Raw genomic sequence first — 25,820 nt, 5'->3', positions numbered from 1 at the left:
GCCTGCGCGTCCGGAGCCTGTGCTCCGCAACGGGAGAGGCCACAACAGTGAGAGGCCCGCGTACCGCAAAAAAAGAAAAACAAAACAAACCATTAGTGGGTTATCTCTCCCTGCAGCTCCAGCACAGGAGGCCTGTGCGGGACCCCAGGAAGCCCCTGGGGGCCAGCTGAGCTAACTGCATGCCTGCACAGCGGCCCTGCTCCACGGAGGCTGGGGCAGCCAGATAACAGGAGGTGTCCCTGCCATCCCCGGGAGCTCACCTTGGCGATGGGGATGTCATTGCTGCTGCTGCTTGTGCTTAGCTCTCCGGTGCTGGGGTTAACAGGTCGATTGGCGGAAGTGAGGCGGCCAGGGCTGGAGGGCCCTGTGGCCTGCACGCTCTGCAGTCTAGTTTGAAGCTCTCGAACCTGAAAAAAGAACACCTTCAGATACAGCGGGTGGGTTCCCCGGCCAAAGAGGAGAACAGCCAGATTGGCGGAGGGGAGGGCAGAGCTTTCATTTACGTTAAGAAACCGGCTTCCCTGAAAAGCTAAGTCGGTTGAGTCCACATAGAATGCACTGCTGTTCTTAACTAGTCCGCCACGTGCTGGCCAAGTATATCTGTTCTTCAAACGTACGAAGGGAACATGTTTCCTAAGGCACTGGAAGCTTCCAGCAGAAGTAGAATGACCACCTTTGAGGGATGTTTATTCATTCAGCCTCGTGTGCCTGACACAGATGGGCACAAGGGACAGAACCCAGGATGAAATCTGTACTTGCGTGGACCTCGGAGCTCAGCGGAGAGAGACAATTTCGACACAAGCGCACCCGCATGCCATAAATATCTATCCAGAGTTTGCAGGAAGCAGAAAAGGCGAAGAGAGTGACTCCACCTGAAGTCATTAGGGAGCCATCCTTGAGTAGAGCCTCACAGGTGAGCAGGGCTTAAGGGATGAGATGAGTAAGGAGCTGGCTTTGGTGGTGGGGCAGGGAGAGTAGCTTGGATGACACACTGTGTCTGAAGAACTGCAAGTTATTCAGTGTGCACGGTGTAGGAGAGAGACCTGCCCTGGGAAGGAGGTGAGGCTAAGGTGATGAGGCAGAGATGGTACCCACGGCTTCTCTCCAAGGGACTTCGAGATGAGACTGTCCTGGGGACAGTGGGAAGGAATATCTAAATAGCCCTCCAGTACAGAGAAACACAGGGCCCTTTCAATTACATTTAGAACACACATTTACCTGCACAGAATTTAAATGTCCAGATTCTGCTTCTCTATGGTTATGGCTCACGGACTTCCAAAGAGAGAAGTGTTCCAAGCAAGTGAAGATGACTGTTAGAAATTGGTCTCTCTGATGACCTTGATCACAGTTTTATCATTACGTACAGTGTCTACCTTAAAGGGCACACTGACTGAAGCATCCAAGGGCCCTTACAAATGGGCACCAACCCCACTGGGAAAAATTAGCACCAGGACATCTAAGGCAGGGTTTCCCCAACTTGTCAGTGTACCAGGATGTCCCAGAGGGCTTGTTAAAACACAGAGCCCAGGGTGCCACTCTCAGGGATTCTGATTAGTAGGTGGAGACCAAGCCTAGGAGTCTGTGTATCTAACAAGCTCCCAGGAGATGCAGATGCCAGGTCCCGGTTAGGGACTCGCACCTTGAGCAGCAGTGACCTAAGGGACTGCCAAGGCCACGTGGTACTTTAGTCCCCGACACAGAAGGAGCAGGGCTGCACCTCTGCCAGCCCTGACGCCAAACCCTTCCAAGCAAACCCTTCTCTAAAAGCAACTGGAGAGCTTTTCGTATTCAGTATCTTGCATGTCTCCACTCTGCTAAATTGGGAACCAAAAGTAATTGAAATTTCAATAATTCATCAGCATATTAGAAGCCAAAATAGGAAAATTCCCCCAGAGAGAACTACATTCAATGGTGAAACAGCTCAAAAGTGCTGAAAGCTGTCTCTGCTGCGGCTTCCAGTAACTGGGGGTTAACAGAAATGTGTGTCGTCCTCATAAAGGGCCAGACACAGAGCTGCCCTCAAAATAGTTTAAAGACTAGAAAAACACATGCCTGTCAAAGTCAAGTGGTATTGCTGGTGAGAGATTACAAGGCTCATTCTGGAATGGTCCCGATTAACTGTGCCTCTCTGTGCCCCATGGCAGAGGGACAGGACCCATTTTTCCATCAGGCCAGCTTCCTGGCACCGGGGAAACCTCTCTGGTAGAGACCATGGATTTCAGGTTCTACCACTGTGAGAGTCTGACGAGGTCCTGAATAATCAACAGTGTTAACACCACTCCCAAATCTAAAAAGTGTCTGAATCATTCCCAAAACAATCAGTGGTCTGGGCTTCCTAGAATCTCAACTGGCCCACTCATCTCTCTTTTAAAAAAGCAAAAATGGCCCTGGGCATTTTATAAAAGCGTCATTAAAACTACCCATGTTATAAAAAAAAAGTTTCTTCTTCTAATCACTAAAGTCAAACATGTCCACTGTAGAAAATTTAGATGACACTGAAAAATGAAGCCAGAAAAAGTACCCATGTTCTTTCTTACTCTACAGAGTAAGAGCTTCCAGTCATTTTCCATGGTGTGCTTGTGCATGGGCATGCATGCTTAAAATGATTTCTAAATCTAAATACCCATTCTCATATTAAAAGTTCTGGACGCAGAGAATGTCTTTGAAAACTAAAGGGTGATAGTCATGCTTATTTTGGTCTACGCTTTATTAATTAACGATCATGGTTAGGCAGTGAAAAAAATCCAGCTGAAGGGGGTGGAGTGAGTCTGTGATGGAAAGAAAGAGAGACAGCTGGTTGAGTTAAATAGCCTCTCTCTTCTGGCTTGGGAGGTGGGGTCTTAATTTAAATGAATAAATGCACAGAAATGAAGGCTATAACCAATCTGCTGATTCAGCTTAGGTAAGGCTTAGGAGAGGGGAAAGAGACTGCTGTTAGAGTCTCACTTTTATTCTTACCCATTGTAGTAAGTGGAATTGTGTCCCCCTCAAAAGATATATCCAAGTTCTAAACCCCCAGTACCTGTGAATGGGACCTTATTTGGAAATACGGTCTTTGTAGATGTAATTAAACTAAGGATCTCAAGATGAAATCATCCTGGATTTAGGGTGGGTCCTAAACCTAATGACTGGCGTTCTTGTAAGAAAAAAGAGAAGGAGATTTGAGACACAGACACACAAAGAAGAAGGCCGTGTGCAGACGGAGGCGGGGATTGGCCACAAGTCAAGGGCTACCAGAAGCTGGAAGAGGCGAGAAAGGATTCTCTCTAGAGCCCTTGGAGGAAGTGCAGCCCTGCCAACACCCTGATTTTGTAGACTCCAGAACGGTGGGAGAATATGTTTTTGTTGTTCTATGTCACTAAGTTTGAGGTAATTAACTAATATACCTATCCTTTCACTGAAGATATGTTATTAAAGAAAATATCTTTCTTTCAACCAGATATGTGGTTTGGAGTCAGGGGGTAGCTGGGAATCACAGGAACCCTAAGTAGGAATCGATACTGTGGGAAAGTAATTCATCACCCATAAAGTCTTTCCCAATTGCTGTTGACATCTTCAACAGCAGAACACAGAACATGACTTCAGTGGCCATTTTGTCATTTCTCCTAAAGTGAGTATGTAGCCAGGCCCCATCTAGAGGCCCAGAAGTTTGTCTGTTACGTACATTTGAAACCTGCAGAGTATGAAGGTGAGATCCTCATCTTTCAGTGGCTCAGAGTCCTAGGCTCAGATGTCTGTCCTAGCCAGACACCTCGTGAAACATGCTCTCAGAAGGGACACCAACAAGTCCGCGTTGTAAAAGAAGCATTATTCTGCCTTCCCAGAGTAGGAAACGCCGGCGTGCAATCTGGAAGGTTGGGTAGCTGTTTAACAAGCAAATAAAAAGAGGAAAAGGCATGGGGGGCTCTGAAGGTTCAAGGAAGGAAATGACAGTAAAATGCCAGGACTCTGCTTCTCTCGCTTAGAGTTCAATGACTTCCCAAAGAGCGAAAAGGGCTTCATAAAATCATTTTATTAGAGAAGAGAATGGACTGGAGTGAGGAAGAGAAAGGAAGTGAGTCAAAGCTGCACGTGAGAAATGATGAAGGCTCAAATACCGTCAGTGAAGTGGGAGCAAAGATGCCTAATACTCCCTAGGCCAGCATCGTCCAATAGAACTTCCTGTAACAACGGGAATGTTATATAGCCCTACTGTCCACAACGGTGGCCACAAGCCACATGCAATGCACCTAGTATACCTAAGGAACTTTATTTTTAATTGTACTGTATTTTACTTAACTGAAATTCAAATTTACATAGTTTTGCATGGCTAGTAGCTACTGTATTGGTCAATGCAGTTCTAGAACGATTCAAGAAAGGGACGAGATACCCAAACTTGTGGCTGGAATGACTTAGCGGATCATGGTATATTACTCAGCAAAATGGTGAAAACATAAGCAGCTGATTTCTCAGAGATAAACAAAGATGCCAACTTTGGATATACTGAATTTGAGGAAACCATCAGAGGTGTGAAGAAGGATATTCAGTCAACAATTAGAAATATAATCTGAGGGAAGGAGATCAGAACTGGACTTCTACATGTGGATATAGCTGCCAAGGGAAAAGGTGCAGCCATGTGGGTGGGAGGAGAGACTCTACATAGCTGGTTGGACCGAAGGCTCAACTGAGGACAGTAGGAAGGGGCGGCTTTTGCCCTAAGAGAGAAAGAAGAGGTGAGGATAGATAATAAGAAAGGTGTGTTTGCAGACTGGAAAATGAGGATGGGAAACAGGAGGCTCCCACCTGATGGCTTTTGTCTCTCTTAGAGACAAGAGTTAAGGTCCTCTGCTAGGAGAGAAGGAGGGAATAGTAGCTGTCAGAAATGAGAAAGGAAGCTGACCGATAACCCAAAGAGAGAGAGAGACAGGCAGACAGAGACAGAGAGAGAGAGACAGAAAGAGAGACAGAGAGAGAGAGACAGAAAGAGAGAGAGAGAGGCTTACCCAGCAGCACTGAGAAGTCAGCTGAGCTTTTGCATTCTAGACAGCAGACTGACTCAAGGCATTCTTTTCTTCAAACCCCAGAGACCTCATGAAAATGGTAGTAAAGAATAAAAAAAGAATCAAAACAGTAACAGTGAAAAGAATGTGCTTGGGGCATTAGCAGACAGAGGATTTGGGCGCATTCCTTAAAAGCAGAGTGGAAGGAAGAGTACAGATGAAAGAAACAAAATGGAAAAAGGCAAATTCTACAAACTATACGAGGGGAGGTGGCCAATCTACCCAGAAGAAGGTTGGCTGGGTTTAGATGCAGCCTCAGCAGGTACTACGAAGGACAAGAATGAGAGGCAGGGCTGAAAACAGGAGGGGTAGCTGTCTGTATACAGAACAAATGGAAATTTCCAGCATATGACAGCCTCAGCTAAAGTAAACAGACAGTCCTCCTATGAAAAATGCATAGAAATGCTGCATAAAAAGGAACAACGAGAAAGAAATTCATTGCCAAGGTTCAAAGAAAGATAGTAAAATCTCCAGGTGCCAGAAATGAAGTGAAAAATAAGGTTAGAGAGGTTAGGAGGGAGCCGTGGGATGGAGAGCAGGGCGTGGAGTGTGCACGCCGGGGTGTGGGGCGGGGAGAGGGGCAGGGGCCCCTGCAGGTCAGGCTTTTTGAGCTGATCCTCCAGCATCAAGCTGGGAGCCTTCCTGCCCGACCCATCTGTGAGAAGCGGACTCAGCGCGTTGCCCCGGAAGCCGGAAAGGAGTCCCTGGGCTGTGCAGACGGGTCAAGCCTAAGAAACCAACATCTCAGACCTGTGACACATTTGGGTGTGGAGTCCAAGTTTCTCCTAGCTCCCTAGTGTGGGACCCCAATCTTACACATTCACACTGAAAACTGGTCTGGATTTTGCCAGGCCACTCACTGCCCCAGAAACCTAACTGGTAAACCACCCAATATCATTAGAGAACAGGAAGAGACTTAAGCCTCCCATGACTAGGAGCCCAGGACCATGGAGCTGCTTGACATGGAAGGATGACTGCAGGGAGAGGAGGATGAGACAGGAGAGCCAGCAGGCTAAATCAGGAGATGACTCCACTGGAGGAGAAATCAGAATAGAGCAACCAGTAAACCACATCACAATCACAAGTATGTTTAGGCCCCTTAAAGAGGTAGAAGGAGTAATTTCTGTACACAATAAATTACGAAACAAAAATAGGCAGATACCAAACAAGAATAGGTAGATGAAAAAAAAAGCCCATGGAAAACGTAGTCAATGAAATAAAATCAATGTATAGGTTAAGCTTTAGACTGGATAAAACTGAAAGAGAAGTAGTGAACAGGAGCACAGTACAGAGAATTCAGAACACAGCGTGGGCAGCTAAAGAAGGACAAAATATGCAAGTGTCACTGAGAGGCTTCAACACACTTTTTTTTGTTTGTTTTTTTTTGCAGTACGCGGGCCTCTCACTGTTGTGGCCTCTCCCGTTGCGGAGCACAGGCTCCAGACACACAGGCTCAGCGGCCATGGCTCACGGGCCCAGCCGCTCCGCAGCATGTGGGATCTTCCCCGGCTCGAACCTGCATCCCCTGCATTGGCAGGCAGATTCTTAACCACTGCGCCACCAGGGAAGCCCTTTCAACACACTTTTAAAGGAGTTCCAGAGGACAGGAACACAGATAATGACAGAGAAACGTTATTTGAAAAGAGAACAGGTGAGCTTTCCAGATGTAGAGACCAACGTAAGTCCCGAGACTTAAGTATCATGTCAGGTGCTAAGTAGTTGTGGCAGTTTTTAGATGTGTCTGCAAATGCTTTGATAGTCTCTCCATCACTGGACTCTAGTTCCCCTCTCGTTGCACACGCCTGGCCTGAGAGATTGCATCTGATGAAGACAGTGTAGTGAAAGTGCTACCACATAACTTCCAAGGCTAGGTTAGAAAAGGTAATACAGTTTTGCCTAGCTCTCTTACACGCCGCCGACTCTGTTGTGAGGAAGCACAGGCCACATAGAGAGGATGCTTGTGGGTGCTCTGACCAACAGTCCCTGCTAAGGTCCAGACAGCAGCTAGCCTCACCCACCAGACAAACAAGTAAGGAACCCTTCAAGACGACTCTGGCTCCAGCCACCATCTGACTGCGACCACATCTGAGCCCAAGAGAGAGAACTGTCCACTGGAGCCCAGTCATCCCCAGGAGGATGCAGTTATCAGTAAATGACTGCTGTTTTAGGGCTCCATGTTTGGGGTGGTTTGTTATGCAGCTGGTGCTAACTGGAAGAAGAGGATGAAAACACGGTGTATCTAGAAACACTGCGGTGCAAATGTAGGGCGAGGGGAAAGGATAAAGAGAGAATCTTAAAGCTGTCAGGTGGGGAGAGATGACACAGGCTCTGGGGCAGGGGAGTAGGTTTGTTTCACTCACTACTGTATTCAACACACTGAACAGTGTCTGACACAGCGTCAGTCTCAATACAATCTGTTGAACATCGCCAATAAAACTGTCACCCTAAAATCCAATACCTGGCCTACTACAGTAGGCTGAGCAATGGCCCCCAAAGATGTCCACACCTGAATCCTGGAAACCTGTGACTATATGACCTTACGTGGCAAGAGGGAATTTGCAGGAATGAGGAAGCACAACTGAGAAGGAACACAGCCCCGATGACACGCTGATTAATAAATCTGTGTTATTTTACGCCACTGTTGGTGGTCATCTGTCTAAGCAACAACAAGAAACTATACCCCTATCATGAAAAGTGTGGGAAAAAATAAAGATATTCTCAAAGATTAAGAATTAGGCACCCGTAGACCTTTGCTGAAAGAACTTCCCAAGGACACAGGCTTTTCAGGAATTAGAACACTGAACTCAGAAAAAGAATGGCGTAAGAGGAATAATGATCAGCACAAAAACTGGCGGAGATGTAGGGGCAGAAGGAACCTTCCTATGCTGCCGGTGAGCGGACAGATGGGTGGGCCAGTCTGGAAAGCTGCACTGCAGGATTTGGTCCAAGTAAGAACATGCACACCCCAGGACTCTGCAACCTCACTCCCGGACATGTATTCCAGAGGAATTTCCACACAGGACCAAAGAGGACATGTGCACGGGACTATGCACTGGAGTGCTATTTGTGGTAGTGGGAGGTCTGGATGTCAGGCGCGGTAACCATGGTGGGGACACGACAGAATGTCAGGAGGCCATCAGACCTCGTGCATACACAGCGACATGGACAGACCTTAAAAATCAGAGCGCTCGGGGGAAACAAAGAAAAAAGTCTACAGCACGACACGACTGATGTAAATTTTAAAAACAACACACAAAACATTGTGTATAAGGACACACATAAAAGTGAGGGAGAGGGAGTGGGAGAGAAAAGCAATACATAAATTAAAAGAGGGCCTTTTCACGATCAATGAGCATGCTTTAACAGAGGGATGTAATTAGCTTATTTCTCTGCCCCGCAGGCCAAATTGAAAAAAAAAACAAATGAAAGAAAGTAAATACAAAGATGGGCACTCGGGAGCCTGAGAGATTGTGCAGAGCCAGAGAGAGAGATGCTGGCGAGGAAGAAGAGTCTGTCGCAGACAAAGATCGCTGGGGTGGGCACAGAGGTAGTTTTCTGGGAAGGCGGGCAGTTCACCGGGAGAGTGAGGCAGGGGCGGGCGTAAGTGGAGCAGCTACTGGCCCTTCGCTCTCCCAGGACCATGATAGGAGCACAGACAACGAGATGACCGAGCGTGCTGATGAAGGCATCTGTGAATGTGGTCCACAGATGAGCGACAAGCACGAAAGAAAGGTGGCACTGGAGTCCTGAGTAGGATGAGAAACATTATTATTAGCCATAAAAGAACGAGCCTGTTCCGCTGATGATAACGGAGGAGCGGTCGCTGCGTAGCCATAATTTCAGGCGGTTAGGTCGTAATCCATAGTTTCACTGTGAATTGCGGCTGGCTGAGATGAGATGATTTCTACCCTGCAGCAGGCTGAGGATCACTGGGCCGGAAAAGTTCTACTGAACGAGCTTGAGGCGGTGAGTCTGGTGGAGTCTCGAGAAAGCTGCCTCCTCCAAGTCCAGGCTTGGGGAGTGTTTTGCAGAGAACCACTTCCTCCTGTTGGAGATTTTACAAGACTTTTCTTTCTTGGCCTCCAACAGATAAGAAATCAGAATTTATTTACAGAAGGAGGAAAGCAAGCCCAGCAGCATTTCCATTCTCTGAAGATGTGATGGGTGTATTGTATTCTTTTGTTCTACAGCCCACGAAGGAACCTGGACTGGATTACCTAAGTGGCTGTGTCAGGGAAAAGGTCAGCGCTTTGGCTGTCTTCCTCATTTCTTACCAGCTTGCAAACAAACGGAGTCAGCTACGTGCTTTATAGCCAAGAGCTGGCCTTTACGCAGCTGGACTTCCTCACAGGAGCAGAGGCTGGAGAAGGGAGACAGGGATGGATAAGCCAACACCAGTGCCCACAGCTAAAAAAGCTGCTTCACAGATTCCGTGGCACAGATGTGCACAAAACCCTTTTAGAAGCAGTTTCCAAAGAAGACACGAGGAAATCAGTTTTGAGGGTTCTCTGCCTTGGATTGCACTTAAAGCTCCCTCGAACTACAGAGAAGAGGGGTGACAGGCTTTGCCAATAATGCTCCGTCGGGCTCAAGACAAACATATGCACACGTAGCCTTTTCTGTAGGAAACAGACGTATTTTGTCTTCACTTTGTGTTGTTTTGGAATGCCAGGAAGACTGATGGATGGTACCCTAACGAGTCTGGCACCCACGTTACTATAACAGAGGATGCTTTACTTCTGGTCTGTGTGGAAGCAGGAGAAGAAATGGGCAAAAGAGCAGAAAGAACGCAGGAAAGGAGTCCAAACAATAGAAAAAATGAATGCTGCATCCCACAGTAAGGCCACCAGAGCCGAAGCTTTGGTGCTAAGAGTTAATGTCAGCACAGACCAAGGTTATTAAACTTCTGTGGGCCCCAGTTTTCTCATGTCTAAGAAGGGTGTAATAGTACCTCTTGTAGAGTTCTCGTGCAGACTAAATGAGATGTGCATAAATCACTGCTCATCACAAGTAAATGTTCAAAACATGTTCAGTGTCACAATTCAGGCTCTGCGTCCTGCTTTGCCTTCAGAGGTACCTATTTTTAGTCCAAGAGGGGTATGTTTAGTCTGAAAATATCCAAAGAATGTTAATACTATTAATATTATTAATGCGTCCTTAAAAATAAGCTATCAAGACTGCACTGAAAAAAAAATGCATTGGTGGGTGGCACCTTGTAAAACAATTTTCCCTCATCGGGTAGCACAGGAAGTCCTCCCCTATGCCAGGCAATGCACCTTGCCTTTGGAGCCCCAGGGTGCCCGTGTCCTGCTAGATTCTAGGATGAGCACACCCCTCTCCGCACCCACTCCTATAGCTCATGTGACCCTGGTGAGTGGACAGACAGGGTTGGGAACCTCTCTTGTTTCAGATGCAAGATTCATCACTGCCATACTGTGGCCCCTGGAGGAGCAGGCTAGGCATGAATAGAAAGGGCCAGAAGGCTGTGGTTCTCTCTCTTTTCACTCCACCTGTGGGGAGAGAGGTAAAGATGGCTGGAGAGCCTCTCGGAACACGCCCAGTGACTGAAGGACACTGCCTCCCCTTTCCTGTCTGGGAGATGGCTGGGATCACAACAGGGAAGTGTACGAGGGTCCTACACCCCATGCGTTGATTTGGTGGCTCATGGAAGGGCCTGGGCATCTATCCTTTGAAAGAGCTTCCCAGTGATTCTGTCACGCATGTTGAGAGCCACCTCGAGATGGATGAGTGAAACCGCCAGTTTCTCTGGCACCCTGATTCCTGTCCAAGTCTATCTGGTATCAGACTCAAAGCAAATAAATCAGCTGTATTAGGAAGATTTATGGCTCAACAAATACCCATGTGCTCCCTTCATATTTCTTAGCCCCTCTACGGTTAGGTGGAGCATCTGTATAGTTCTGGCCAATGGGCTGTGAGCAGAAGCATTCAGATATAGGGGTGAGTCTGTTCAAGTGATGTTTTAGATAATGGGTTACCACCAGCCTGGGTTCCTGAGTGAGTACATGGAGCAGAGCCATGTGCTCATCTCTAAACCTGCATTAGACGTGCAGTGCAACCAGAAAACAAGCTCTTTTGGTGGGCCATGCCACTGAAATTTGGGGGGTTAGTTTGCTACTGCTGTGTAACCTATCCTCATCTTGACTAATACTCCAGTCACACAAAGGAAGAGCCAGCCAGGACTCCCAAACCGAGGTGGAAGGAAACACTGGAGCAAGATCGCCCTCTTCTCAGCTCCCTCCTACGAGGCCAGATTAGGGCTGGGAACGTGAAAACAGGGTGGTTGTTTTTTTTAAAATAAGTATTTTATGAATTTAAAATTTGCTAATATTGGCATTTTCTTCCTCATATAAAGAAACTCCTGGGCTTCCCTGGTGGCGCAGTGGTTGAGGGTCCGCCTGCCGATGCAGGGGACACGGGTTCGTGTCCCGGTCCGGGAAGATCCCACATGTCACGGAGTGGCTGGGCCCGTGAGCCATGGCCGCTGAGCCTGCGCGTCCGGAGCCTGTGCTCCGCAACTGGAGAGGCCACAGCAGTGAGAAGCCCGTGTACCACAAAAAAAAAAAAAAAAAAAAAAAAGAAACTCCTAAGAGAAATGGAACAGGTAAGATATGAACAAATTTCCATCAAGGACAAAAGAGAATAACTGCTTGTGTGTGGATGTCAAGTTATTAAAGCTGGGAGATACCAGTCATGGTCCATAATCCATACTTTATTTTTTTGTTTCTTCAATTTGAAAATTAAGGAAGAGTAGAAAGAAAAAAGAATGCCTATCTTTTCACAGCCTAGACTTACTAGCGTCTTAATATTTTAGCATATTAGCTTCCCTTCTATTTCTGTGAATCTACTTCTATATATTAAAAACCATACAACTGTAAGAATACACACTTAAAAAAATAAACTAGGACACTATAGAAGTGTTCAAAATATCCTTTGACCCATACTCGTAGGTACTCCCCCCACCCCCATAACTATGAGATTGGCTTAAATTGTTCTGCTCTATTTGAAATATTTTTGCATGCACACATATAGAATTCAGGCACATTTACACACATATAAATTCACAGTAAATATAAAGTACTGTTTTGCAGTCCTGCATTTTCAATATACAGACAAGAAAAGTATCACGGAGAGGGAGGCTGAGTGGGAAGAGTTCACGTGAGATCTAAGGCTAAATAAGGCAAAACGGAGATGAATCTTTATTTAACCTATGTAAGGTCACAACAGTTTCACTTCTAGAAATACCTCTGCTGTTACTGATTTTTAGTTAAAAATATCAAAGCGATACTGACGTAGCCTATCATGGGAGATAATTCAGATGAAGTGAATGGCTGCTTCAGAGACAGACCAGCTCTGGACACCTCAGCATGACGCTAAACATCTTATCTCCCAGTAAGGGTGGTCAGCCTAATAGTAAGTACATATTATAAATGAATTAATTAGTAGAAAGAAGTACATAATAAAACACATGGTTAACCTTTAAGGTCATTACTCTTTCTAAGCAGACTCCTTCATTTGGTTTGGACTCCTCTTTCCCTTTAAGCATGAACACTGATCGTCAAGTGCCCTTCGAGATGACGTGGGCGAACACTGAAAGTGGATTCGATCAGGTGTTCAGAACCAGTGCAGTAGTTAGAAACAGGCACCAATGGATTTAGAACTAATGGCTTTAGGGGTGGCTCTTGGGCTCCTACAAGAGGATGCTCAGTAAATCGGCAGAGGCGGTTGAGTTTACAGGATGAGTGCTACACCTGCAAGCTGCACACGTGCCCAAGTAGGACAGTGCCGGACCCCTCACACCTCCGAGATCCCTCCTGCGTTAGAAGGACTGTGGGTAGTAGACGCAGTGCAGCACCACCACCCCTGGCAGACTCGCAAACTTAAAAGTGGCCCAAAGGATATGACTCACAGACTTAAAAATGGCCCAAAGGGTATCAGCCTGATATCCCTAAAGGAGAAGGAACTGGGAATTGAATCCAACCACACGGCCAGCAATCCAGTCAATCACATTTACAGAATTAAACCCCAATATGAACTCTGGATTCGGAAGCTTGGGTGAACTACCCTGGTTGGCAATACTCCGAGTTGGCCACACATCACAGCGCAAAGGAGGTAACACCATTCAGGACTCCAGGGGAAGAAAAGAGCTGGGAGCTTTGCCTTCAGACCTCTTTCAGACTTCACCTATATGTCTCTTAGTTTGGCTGGCTCTGATTTGTATCTTTTTGCTGTAATAAAACTATAACTGACTTTGCACAACTTTCTGAAGAGTTTGTACAAAATCTCATAAAGAACGTGCGTTGCCTGTGTTTGATTCAAGTCTATGGTTCAATGGGACACAGATTCATGAGCCAGTGGTCACATCCAGTTTGCTTTACCAAACTATCTGAGGAAAGCACTGATCATTTTTGCTACATGGCAGTTGACCTAAACAATCAGGTAAAGAATACATAATATAGAGAGGCTGGACCTGCCATCACATATCCCTCCTATGAGTTCTCAGGGCTTCTCCTGTGTTTATCCCTCCCTATCACTTGACATGTACCATTGTAATGACCTGTTTATTTGCCTGTCTCCCAAACATCCTTCAGGCCAGGTTCTGTGTCCTGTTCATCACCGTAGCCCCTCTGCCTAGCACAGAGAAGATGACCAATCATGTTTACAAAATGAATGAATGAACAGCCAAATGCTTCCCTTTCTAGAGTAATTAATTCTACGTTGCCTAAATTACACCCGCTCCTTTCAGTGTGAGGAAATGAGCAGTTCTATTCCAGAGCATGAAGACCTAAATGATTACCTCATTTAATAATGAGCCGGGACCAGTAATAAGAACTGTCTGCCTGTTGTTCCTTAGTTACTGCTCTGCCAAGTAGCCCAATCTGTTAGCTGACATTAAAGATCTAATTTAATTAAATTTTGAACAAGGCTCAGAAAACCTCCTGAGAGCACTCTGTTTAATTACAGGCAGGGGGCCAGCACCAATCCTATTGATCTGGTCAGTTCAAATTCTATACAACGAATGTGGGCAACGAAAAAAAAAAAGTGGCCTCTATTGCTTTCCAGGCGACTTTGATGAACTCTGGATTCTGAGTTGCTAGAAAGACAGGAAAGGCCAACCAGCCATGTTATCGTGTGGTACCACAAGGATGGAAATGAAACTAGACCTCCGTCATTCCTCAGAGCTATATATCATGGAGAAGACACAACGACCAACCACAAAAGACAGATTTCTCCTCAGGGGAATAAAATATATTGGGTGGTGGTAGGTAGAAGTCATCCAGCACTTAAAATCTAGCAAACTGGCATTTACAGGCATCTAGCAAATTCTGACACCCACAATTGTCTTGAAATAAAGAGAAATAAATCTAATTCATGGGTATGTATACAAATTCCGGAGGAAATTTCCAGTTGAGGAAGAGATACAAGTTCCCCAATATATTTTTATTTGGAAATATAAATTATATAAATTTATATAAAATATGTAAATTTATATAAATTATATAAATTTAAATAAAGCCATATTAACTGCAAAACTTACACGGTAATAAATGTGATCAGAAGAAAGATTTTGAGTATTGTGTGTGTGTGTGTGTGTGTAGTTATTCAACGTCCATCTAAGAGTTCTAAGAGTCCTTCAAATATATAAGAATTCTTGGGGGAAGAAAGATGGTATGGTGTTAATCTTTCCAGACTACTAAACAGGTATCTCTGAATTTCATCCCAAACGGTTACTGATAGCTTTTGAGCATTTACTGCATGCCATGCGTTGGTTAAGTGCTTAGATAATTCATGAGGATTACCTAGTTTTCCTGCACTGGGTACTATCATTACCCCCACTTCACGGCGGAATAAACCGGGAGGTTAGGTAACTGACCAGAGACTCACAGTGGCTTGGGAGATCAAGCTGTGACTCCAGGTGGTCACAGAGCCCTGGCACAGAGTGTGGTACCATCACACTATGCTGTCCTTAACACTAATCTCCAGAGTTGGAGAAAATACTCAAAGGGGAACTGGCTTTTTCTCCTTTGCTAGTCACAATCAAGGGCTGTCTTGTGCTTTAGTAACTCAAGTTAGAGGAGGAAATTTATTCAAAACCGCAATATGTAATTAGGCCTGCGACCAACATTTCCTTCACAAAGTAAGCACCATCAGAACGTGCACACTAAGCAAGCACACCTAATTAGGGCATTAGTCATAATGATCAGGGAGTGTAGCCCAGGAAATTACAGGTGCTGTGGGCCTTAGCACTAAGTGAATGTCCTCAGCTTGCCCAGAAGTCTTTGCTGACGGCAGTGATTTACACCTGCTGTTACAAGGACGGAGACTGGCATCCGATACAGCTGGGTTCTGAAAATAAGCTTACGCATGTGAGTTCACACAAAATGACATTCAGATATGAGAGTTAGGAATGCTGGCAATAGCCACAAATGAGAAAAAGAGTTGATAACACTCAAAAATAGTAATTTCTTCTATATTCATAAATAATGGCAATTATGAAACCTGCATGTAGATTAAAAGGAGAATGATGTACGCACACTGATCTTACTGAAAAGCAAGTTAAAGAGTAATGGTGGGGGCTTCCCTGGTGGCACAGTGGTTGAGAGTCCGCCTGCCGATGCAGGGGACACGGGTTTGTGCCCCGGCCCGGGAAGATCCCACATGCCGCGGAGTGGCGAGGCCCGTGAGCCATGGCCGCTGAGCCTGCACGTCCAGAGCCTGTGCTCCGCAGCGGGAGAGGCCACAACAGTGAGAGGCCCGCGTGCCGCAAAAAAAAAAAAAAAAAAAAAAAGAGTAATGGTGTGATCAACTGGATGTATTTTTTTCTCCTCTGTGTGCAAAATTACCAGTCACAGCACAACCTGAAAGCAAGCTTCTAATATTGCCACAATGGAGAAAGAGGATAAAGTAGGTCTAGTAATTCAAAGTGAAGTTTAGAGGGAATTGTTTCTGATTGCAGAATTCACTGCTTCACCTCCAGTCCAATCACAGATCAAATTAACAGCCAAACAAAGAAGTACTTGTGGGTTCCTAAGAAAAAACTCCATCTTTGGAAAAGTGAGTGCTTTAACAACTCTGTCAAACATTTCTATCCTGAAACATCAGCTCCTTTAGTAATGGCTGTATTTCCTAAGCAAAGTGGTTCTCAAACCTGTTCAGGCCATAGAGCCATTTAGTGAGCTGGGGTGACTACCAGGAATTACACACACACACACACACACACACACACACACACTCTCTCTCTCTCTCTCACAGAACATACACACACACACACAAATATATATGTAAGATTATTAACTTTAATGAGTCTGCACTAGAGGAGAGGACATGTCACATTAGACTCAGTATGGATATGTGAGAGCAGGTACTATAAGTTTCAAGAAAAATTTACAGAAGAAACTGCAAAGGGGAAATTCTGTATATTTTTGCAAATTATAAAATATTATTATCCTACCTCAAAGGAAGAACATTTTAATTGAGCTTGGGGGAAGATGTGTGTACCCAGCGAATGGCTGAGAATCACTGCACTGGGATAATTTTTAGCATCCACTTAGATCTGCAATTGCAGAGAAGAGCGTTTTTAAAAACCATACCTGCACATCTCAGCGCTTTCAGAATACTTTCAAGAACAACTTCATCACCAGAAAGGGATGGTGATTCACAAGACTAGAAATGCCACCAAATTCTTGGGGCTGCCCTTGGCTCGACCAGCTGGCTTCTCCTTTGGCCCCAGCCCCCAGGGAAAGGCCTGGCACTCACCCTCCTCCGCAGCCGGTCCCGCTCCTCCCGGATGGCGTTCATGGTGGCCTTGGTCCTGTTCAGCTCCTCCTCTTTGCTGCACAGCATGGCAGTCAGGCTCTCGTTCTCTTCCCTCAGCCCAGCCAGCTCCTTCTCCCATCGAGACCGCTCTTCAGCAAGGTTGGGATACAGGTCCCGGCCAAGGACCCCTTCGATCTCCTCCACTGTCTACAAAACACAGCCACAGTGAGTTCCCTGGGAGAAACGGGAGGGGGAGAAAACAGGCCAGCCCGGGGTGAGTGTCCCCAGAGGGGTGGGTTCCACAGTCACTTCACTGCAGAAAGTAATCAAGACTAACGAGAGCCCCTGATTATCTATCCTCTCACCATTTTCAGATGAGGCTCTGTCACTTGCCTGAGTTACAGTCTGTGTTACCCAGCAGTACCCCCAGTAAGAAAAGCGCCATCCCTTCCTGGTATTTAAGTCTATCAGCAGTGCTAACTGCCATGTCCACACAGCTGTTTATCTCCCTCACCCACGGTCCAGAGTAGGTGAATACACATAACCAGACAGCAAGCCAGTTAGTGAGCCCGATAAAGCAAATGTGAAGTTGCAAACTGCACACAAAATCTAACTGGAAGTTTCCTAAATTACAGGCTTCCCATGTTCCAACTCGGCAATAGGATAGGTCACATCCCTGTTTACAGCTTTTAGTGTCACAACAGAACCAGAAGGTGTGAATGAGGTTCAGTCCCAAGATAAGAAAGACAAAAATAAACCTCAGTGACACAGAAAAGAGGAAGTTCATTGTGGAGGTTTCTAAGACAGCAGGGATTTAATTAATAACACAGCTATGTGCTTAAAAAGAACAGAATCTTAATACTACGTGGAGAGTTTTTTTTTTTAACATTCATTAAAAACACCCGTATTAATGGAGAAGAAACACGCATAAAATTTGAAAAAAAAAGGAACAACTCATTCTGTTTGCTTTCAGAAACGATTCATTCACAATTACTGTCCTTTGGAAAAGGAAGCGTGCACCAAATGATTTGGAAAGACGAGGTGGAATTGCCACGTAGGGGCAGAAGGCAGTGAAGAGATGGGATGGGAAACAGGTCTCAAAAATGGGTGGCATAAGGATGTGTCACTCTTAGATGCTCACACTGGTTCCCTGATGAGGACAGTCACCCAAATCGTGCTGCCACTTTCCACAGGCAGTGCTTTGTCCTTCCTCTCAAGTAAGAGACTCACGTCCTACTCAGCCCTACTCCAGGGCCTGCTCTGTCCCTTGCTGGTTGGCAGACACCCTTGGCTTCCTCCTTCCCTTTCAATGCTAAGGCTGGGGCTAGTACCCAAGCTGACATTACCATCAAATACAGGGTCTGGAGATTCCAAAGCAAGAAATACTAGTGGTTACTTCCCCAAACCACATCAACTATGTATTTATAATTGTGATGAATAAAGATGGGAAACCAGATGTATTATAAACATGCATCACGGTTTACCTCGAGAGACCATAGCTCTTTTGTGAAATCCAGGATTCCTGTTGATAGAAACTTGGGCCCAGAGTCCTCAAACATTTTTCAAATAACACATCACATTTTCCCTTTCTATAGGCTCCTCTCAGACTTTTCAGTTTGAATTGTGATGCCTAGGTCACTAAGCTCTGGTGAAGTAACATAAAGATACCAGAGGCCCTGTATCAAGGGGACTTGACATTCCCATTGCTCATGATGAGTTTGTGCAGATGCAGCAGATTCTTCTCACCTGGTCCTCCCTAAGCAGTAAGATGAATGCACATGAAAGGCGGGACTGAGGTCCAGTCCAGTGCACTCAGGATAGATGACTCGTTCAGGCCCTGAACGTCCCCCTTGTTAGCACCATGAATAGATAACTCCGGAAATAATATTCCAGAGACCTGAAAGCTTTAACAAAATTTCCAGGTTAATCTTACAACCTCAGAGTGCTACACGATGAACCACACTAAAATGACATGGTTCAATACTAGTGGTCTAATAGTTTCCAAGGAAGTAGTCATTTTTGCAGCAAAGCCAGTGATCTTGACTATTGATATAATGACTTTTTCTATTGTGAGTCAACCCAGCAAAAATTTATCGGGCTCCTGCTTCTCCCTGGTGGCCCAATCTTTAGCATGGCTTTCTTAGAAACACTCACTCTCTAATAGGTCTCTGAGCAAAATCACACTTCAGAAGAAAGGCACCTGATCATTTCCCTCATGTGATCTGAAAAGAGCCAGACAGAGAGGATGGGGGTTGGGGGGGGTCCTACCTTAATAGCCAAGTCACAGTGCTCGCTGGCAGTGGTGAGCTGCTCGATGTGCCTGTCCACCTCTGCCACCGAGAGGCTGCAGCTACTCTTCTTCCTGCAGCAGACCACATTCTCCAGCCCCGTCAGCACCCTCTGCAGCTCCGAGTTCAGGTCGCTGCAGTTATCTGAAAGTGGATGCGGATACAACGAGTTAAGCAGGCAGGTGGGCGATGAGCGCTCTCTGTTTCGCTTACGGAGAGGAACCCATTCAGGTGAAATGGATGGCAGTGGAGCTGGACGTGTCCAGGTTTAACACCGGCAGCCTGATCTCCCAGCCTGCTGGCCTTCTGAGGCCTGGGGCCAATACAAAGGCTTTATTAAGGAGTTTCAGACCATGGCCATTTTCTAGACAGCCATGCCACGCTGCATTCTCTCGTCTTTCACTCAAAGGCAGACACATCTCAAGTTTCTCTAGTAAGAACAAAGAAGTGTCCCAGAAGGGGCTGTTAGGACTTCTGGTCAACCTTCCTGCTCAGCCATTCAGATAAGGACTAATGTCAGGAAAAGTTTCAGCTAAAAAGATCTCATAACTTTACTAAACGAAAAAAAACAAAAACAAAAAAACCCCAGAGTGAGCAGAGACACTAGGTGTTTAAAAAAAATAGCAACTGTATAAGGGACAGTTCTTGCCCTCAGCGAGCTTATAATCAGGACTTTTTTCCCTGATATAACCAATCAACAGGCTCTACTACTGCAATTTATACCACTTCTTCCATCAGGGGGAAAACAAACTATTCTAACAAATTCCATATTGTTCTCCGTGTAAATGTCTTGTAAGCAATTCTAATAATTTGATTCTGACTTAAAAGTCTGGGTTACTTTTAATTGCTGGACACCCAGGGCTTAGTCCAGGGAGGAGAATTAATTATAATCTTAATGTGAACTAGACGTATCTTAAAAGATAATTTGGGGGAGGGGCAAAAATCCCCTTAAGTCAAATATAAATATGTCAACCTATTTTGGATTCTATGTGTCGCTATGCCATTCAATTCTTATAGCAAGACAGGTGTTAACTACAGCGATTTATCCAAGTACACCTTTCCCTTACACTCGGCCTGACTCCTGTATGGAAGAAGCTTAAAGGCTTCATACTTCCCTCCTCTTCCCTTCTCATCGCAGGTTCCATGCCCTAAAATACTCAATTGCCTTTGGCGCTCACTTGCACAAGACTTCAAGAAAACCCCCAGCATTACAGTAAGAGGATTTCTCAGAATATTCTGGGCAACTTTATTTGACTGCCTGTATCTACAAGTTACCTAAATCTAGACAGAAGAGAAGTGTGAAGCTTTCACCGCAACCAATGAACTCAATGATTCCCCCTCCTCTCCAACCTGTTTTCCCCACCTCTCCCAGCTCTGTGAACAGCACTACCATCCTCCCAGTTACTCTGGTTAACTCTCTGGCAACCTTGATTTCCTTTTGCTTCACACCCTAAATCCAATCCATTTTTTGACTGCAACCTCCAAAACATATCCCCAAACTGACCTCTTCTTACCATCTCCACTGACACCAGCCTTGGTCCCAGCCGCCATCATTTCTTAACTGAACCACCGGAACAAGCTCCTACCTCCAGTCCCCAACACTGTAGCCAAAGTGAGTCTCTTAAGGACATAAGCTGGATCCTGTTACTCCCCTGGCCCAAACTGTTATATAAACTGTCATTCAAATAAAGTCTAAACTCCTTACCAGAGTCTCTAAGGCTCTGCACGATCAGCCCTGTTGATGTTTCAACCCAGGCTGTACCGTGGAACTTCCTGGGGAGCTTCTACAAAACACCAATGTCCAGGCCCCACCCAGGCCAATTAAATCACACTCTCTACGGGTGGAGCTTTGGCACTGGAAAATTTTTTAGGCTCCTCAGATAACCCTAACGTGTAGTCGGGGTGGGAACCACTGGCTTCTCTGGTCCTTGCCTCATCTGTCCACCTTCCCCCGCATCACTATGCTATGTTCACGCTCCTGCCTTCTCTCCATCCCTGGAAGATGCCAACCTCTCATCTGCCCCAGGGCTTTCTTTTCCTTTGCTGTTCCCTCTGCTGAGACTGAATTGTACCCAAATCTCCTCCTACATTCAGCTCTCAGCTCAAATGCCACCTCCTCACCAAGCTCTTCTCTGTCTGAAGTATGGGGTTCCATCTCTTCCCCCTTAGTCCCTGTCCTATTATCCTATCTTCTCCATGGCAATTATCACTATCTGCTCTGACCTATGTGTCTGTCATCTCTTCTCTACTAAAGTGTAAGCTTCAAGAAAGAAGGGACTTTGACCTTCCTCCTCATTTCATCTCCAACACAAGACAGGCAATCAAAAGTTATTTTTAAATGACCAAATATAAATACCACATCATTATATATTTAAGAGCCAGCAAGACTAGAAATAGACTGTCAACAGCAGCATGTTTTACATCCACCTTATGCTTTTTGTCCTCAGTATGGACCATGCCCTGAACTGCTGACAACAGGAGGACAATCTCCACTGCCGAAGCCCTCTGGAGATGGACGGCAGGTGCCCATCACCAACTCAAGACAAGGAGGTCCAGAGCCAGGTGCAGCACTCCTTAGTTCCCACACATGCTGATGAAACTATCTCCCGAGCACACTTAATTCCAGGTAACAAATGGAGAAGTTTCTCCAAAGGATCATTTACCTTGAGGTGCAGGGTTTCCTGGTACCCTGAGCTGCAGTTAACACACACCCCTGAATTATTTGGATTATTCCTGAGTGGGATGAGGAAGGAAGATGTCTCTATTCAGCCATTCATAAGGATTTCCCTAGCACGGCCCCACCTGATGCAATGATCACTCTGGACATGTCTGCTGAGGGGTCTTCACAGCAGGACTGGAGAGGTGCCACCAGGCTGTGTCCTGAGGATGTTGGGTTACAGGCAGCAGGAGGCAAGTGTAGGGACCTGATCAGTCTTTCTTTCTCATACTTTGATCAGTTGCTGAGCCCTGGCCTCAGGCTAGAAGCAGGGTACAGAGATGAGCATGAGCCTTTCAACTCTGAGAGGCTCACAGACGTACGTGGCAAAAGCCACAGTCCTCTCTCCCACTCCCCTGGGGAAAGTAACCACAGAGAGCATGATGCAAGTATAGGACGGAGCATCAGGAAGACGGAGGGGGGACTTCCCTGGTGGCACAGTGCATAAGACTCCGCACTCCCAATGCAGGGGGCCCGGGTTCGATCCCTGGTCAGGGAACTAGATCCCACATGCGTGCCGCAACTAAGAGTTCGCATGACACAACTAAGGAGCCCACGTGCCGTGACTAAGGAGCCCACGAGCTGCAAATAAGACCTGGTGCAACCAAATAAATAAATAAATAAAAAGGAAGATGGAGGAAGGCACTTAAATGAACATGCAGACTGCAAACAGCTCAGGAGCATGTTCTATTCATACCTAGGAGGGCTATGAATGCTTTCCTTGTCTTAGGAAGCCCAATGTGTATCACACAGGCTGGAGGATGAAGCCCACACACTCTTGCCTATTACCCACTGGTTTTACATAAGCCCCACCAGTAATCAGGTGCCCCCTGGCTGTCTTTTGTCAGTGTTCCCAGTTTGGGGCCTCACAGTAGGACAGGGTGGCCAGGCTGGCAGAAGCAGATATTCTGGGCCCCCTGTTGGTGCTGTCGCATAGCACCAATTGCTCACCACCACTCACCCCACCATCAACGCTACTCAATACAGGGTGGCCTTATCTTTCAGTTGGTGCCACGTTCTTCTAAATATAGACTTTGAATAAATCCTCAGTTCCTTCCCTTGGCCTCCAATGCCCTGCATGGTATGGGCCCTGCCAGGCACTGGAGCTTCAACACTGAAGGCCAAGGTAGTTGGAGTCTTTATAAAAGACCCGAAGTTTAAGTTACGGGACCAGAGGAGCAAGATAAGCTCAGACAAGGGACCAAGAGTTCCAGAACAAACAGCAAGTGCCTCATTTATAAACCACAATGAAATATCATCTCAGGCCCATTAGGATGGCTACTATGTCAACAACAACAGAAAAGAGCAGGTATTGGTGAGGAAGTGGAGACACTGGGGTCCTTGTGCACTGTTGGTGGGAAGAGTAAAATGGTGCAGCTGCTTTGGAAAACAGTATGGCAGCTCCTCAAAAATTAAAAATAGAACTACCATGTGATCCAGCAATTTCACTGCTGGGTACATACCCAAAAGAATGGAAAGTAGGTCCGCAGACAGATCCTTGTATATCATGTCCATAATAGCCAAAAGATGGAAATAACCCGTGTCCATCGGCGAATGAATGGATGAACCAAGTGTGGTACATACATACATCAGAATGTTATTCAGCCTTAAAAAGGAAGGAAATTCTGACACGTGCTACAACATGGATGAAACTTAAGGATATTAAGCTAGGTGAAATAAGGCAGTTACTAAAAAAGACAAATACTGTATGATTCCACTTATATGAGCTATCTAAAGTAGTCAAATGCATAGGGGACAGAAAGTAGGAAGGTGGTTACCAGGGGCTGGAAGGAAGGGGGACGGGGCAGGTATTGTTTGACGGGTACAATTTCAGTTTTGCAAGATAAAATAAGTTCTGGAGATCTGTTGCACAACAATGTGAATATAACTAACAGTACGGACCGGTACACTTAAAAATGGTTAAGATGGTAAATTTTATGTAATGCGTTTTTTACTACAATGAAAAAAAAAAAGGCTCTTCATTTAGGTGATGATCACAGTGACTCTGGTTTGATCAGCACTCTTGACAATTCAGAAAGGGCTTTCACATACATCATCAAGTTCCACCCCAGCAGGAAGGTGGTAAGCCTCGCTCCAAAGAGGAGGTATCTGAGACTCGAAGACACCCAGTTTCTCACCCACAGCTGCACAATGGGTGGGGGACAGGGCTCGAAGTACAGTGTCGCCCTTCTGTGTCCAGGGCTACCTTCACCACACTGCTCCAACCCCAAGCAAGTACTGCTATGCGGACAAGAACAGGTCAGCTCAGCCAAGCCTGTGAGGGTACCTACTCATCGCCGCTGTTTCCCAGGAAAGGCAAGAGAGGACATATATCAGAATTAAAGGAGGAATAGTAACTGTGAGTGGACTCGGAAAAATTAACCATGTATAATGTAATTCTTAGAATAATTACTAGAAAAGAATGATGAAGAGGCATAGCCAGAAACCAATACATAAAATAAAATTCTAAAAACTATGCGGTTAACCCAAAAGAAGGAAGACAGGATGGACAGAAGAACAAAAAATTCAGAAGGGGCAAACAGAAAACAAATAGTAAACTGAGAGACCCACAATCAATCGATCATTAACTACATTAAATGTTCACAGACTCCCCAAAAGGAAGATACTGTCAGCATGGATTAAAGGCAAGACTGACACTACAGAGAGGATGGAAGTTATCAAAAACAACAACAAGAGGAAAGAACAAGTGTTGACAAGAATATGGAGAAACTGTAACCCTTGTACATTGTTGGTGGGAATGTAAAGTGGTGTAGCCACTGTAGAAAACAGTTTGGTGGTTCCCGAAAAAGTTAAACATAGAATTACCATATGACCCAGCAATTCCACTCCTAGGTACATGCTCCAAAACACTGAAAGCATAGACTCAAACAGATGCTTGTATGCCAATGTTTACAGCAGAATTATTCACAAGAGTCAAAAGATGGAAATAATCCAAGTATCTGTTGACAGATGAATGGATAAGCAAAATGTGATATAAACGCATGACAGAATATTATTCCACCTTAAAAAGGGACAGAATTCTGATACTGCTACAACATGGATGACCCCTGAAAACATTAGGCTAAGTGAAATAAGTCAGTTACAAAAGGACAAATATTATATGATTCCATTTATATTAGGTACCTGGAATAGGAAAATTCATAGAAAGTAGAAGAGGGACTTCCCTGGTGGCACAGTGGTTAAGAATCTGCCTGCCAATGCAGGGGACATGGGTTCGATCCCTGGTCCAGGAAGATCCCACATGCCGTGGAGCAGCTAAATCCATGTCACCACAACTACTAAGCCTGCGCTCTAGAGCTCGTGAACCACTACTGCACCCACATGCCACAACTACTGAAGCCTGTACGCCTAGAGCCCGTGCTCCACAACAATAGAAGCCACCACAATGAGAAGCCTGCGCACTGCAATGAAGAGTAGCCCCCGCTCACCGCAACTAGAGAAAGCCTGTGTACAGCAACGAAGACCCAACATAGCCAAAAATAAATAAATTAATTAAAAAAATAAAAATACAAAAAAAGAGAGAAGAGAGGTTACAGTAGATGGGCAAATGGGGCAATATCGTTTAATGAATACAGAATTCCTGTTTGGGAGGGTAAGAAAACTCTGAAAATGGATATTGGTGATGGTTGCACAGCTCTGTGAATGTACGTAGTGCCACTGCACTGCACACTTGACATGGAACTCCGGTGTGAAGGGTCACACGAGGCAGACCCGCTGCGGCACCTCAGGCTATGCTGTGCTTTGTAAAGTAAAGCTAACGGCTCGGTTCCGTGTCCATGGGACAAAGAGGATGTCCTTTGCAGCAAATACTCATTATTCTACCAGAGGTTATAGCTTTATAAAAATGAATTTGAGGTAGCACATAGCAAGCAACCACAAATAAGGGAAAAACACAATGACTGGGACCAGGGAAAGGCTGAGGAAGCCAATGGAGGTGAACACAGCTGCTAGGGCTGACTCTTCTACTTAGTGCCGTGCTCC

The 25,820-nt window shown here is 45.6% G+C and overlaps 1 protein-coding gene across 7 annotated transcripts in view; it reads right to left on the bottom strand.

Annotated features, from left to right (window-relative positions):
- The window catches only part of MCC (MCC regulator of WNT signaling pathway), a 464,937-nt gene that overhangs the window by 56,413 nt on the left and 382,704 nt on the right, over positions 1-25,820 (bottom strand). For all 7 annotated transcript variants that reach the window (XM_060296098.2, XM_060296099.2, XM_060296100.2 and 4 more), the window contains 3 exons: positions 19,083-19,246; positions 16,815-17,021; positions 261-407 (listed from right to left, as the gene is read on the bottom strand). In XM_060296098.2, coding sequence (XP_060152081.1) covers positions 261-407; positions 16,815-17,021; positions 19,083-19,246 — 518 coding nt within the window. The remainder of the gene's footprint in view (positions 1-260; positions 408-16,814; positions 17,022-19,082; positions 19,247-25,820) is intronic.

This window comes from Globicephala melas, chromosome 3 (genome assembly GCF_963455315.2).
Source record: "Globicephala melas chromosome 3, mGloMel1.2, whole genome shotgun sequence".
Classification (NCBI taxonomy): Eukaryota; Metazoa; Chordata; class Mammalia; order Artiodactyla; family Delphinidae; genus Globicephala; species Globicephala melas.
The sequence above is the reverse complement of the archived record's forward strand: the minus strand, read 5'-3'. Positions and strand labels throughout refer to the sequence as shown.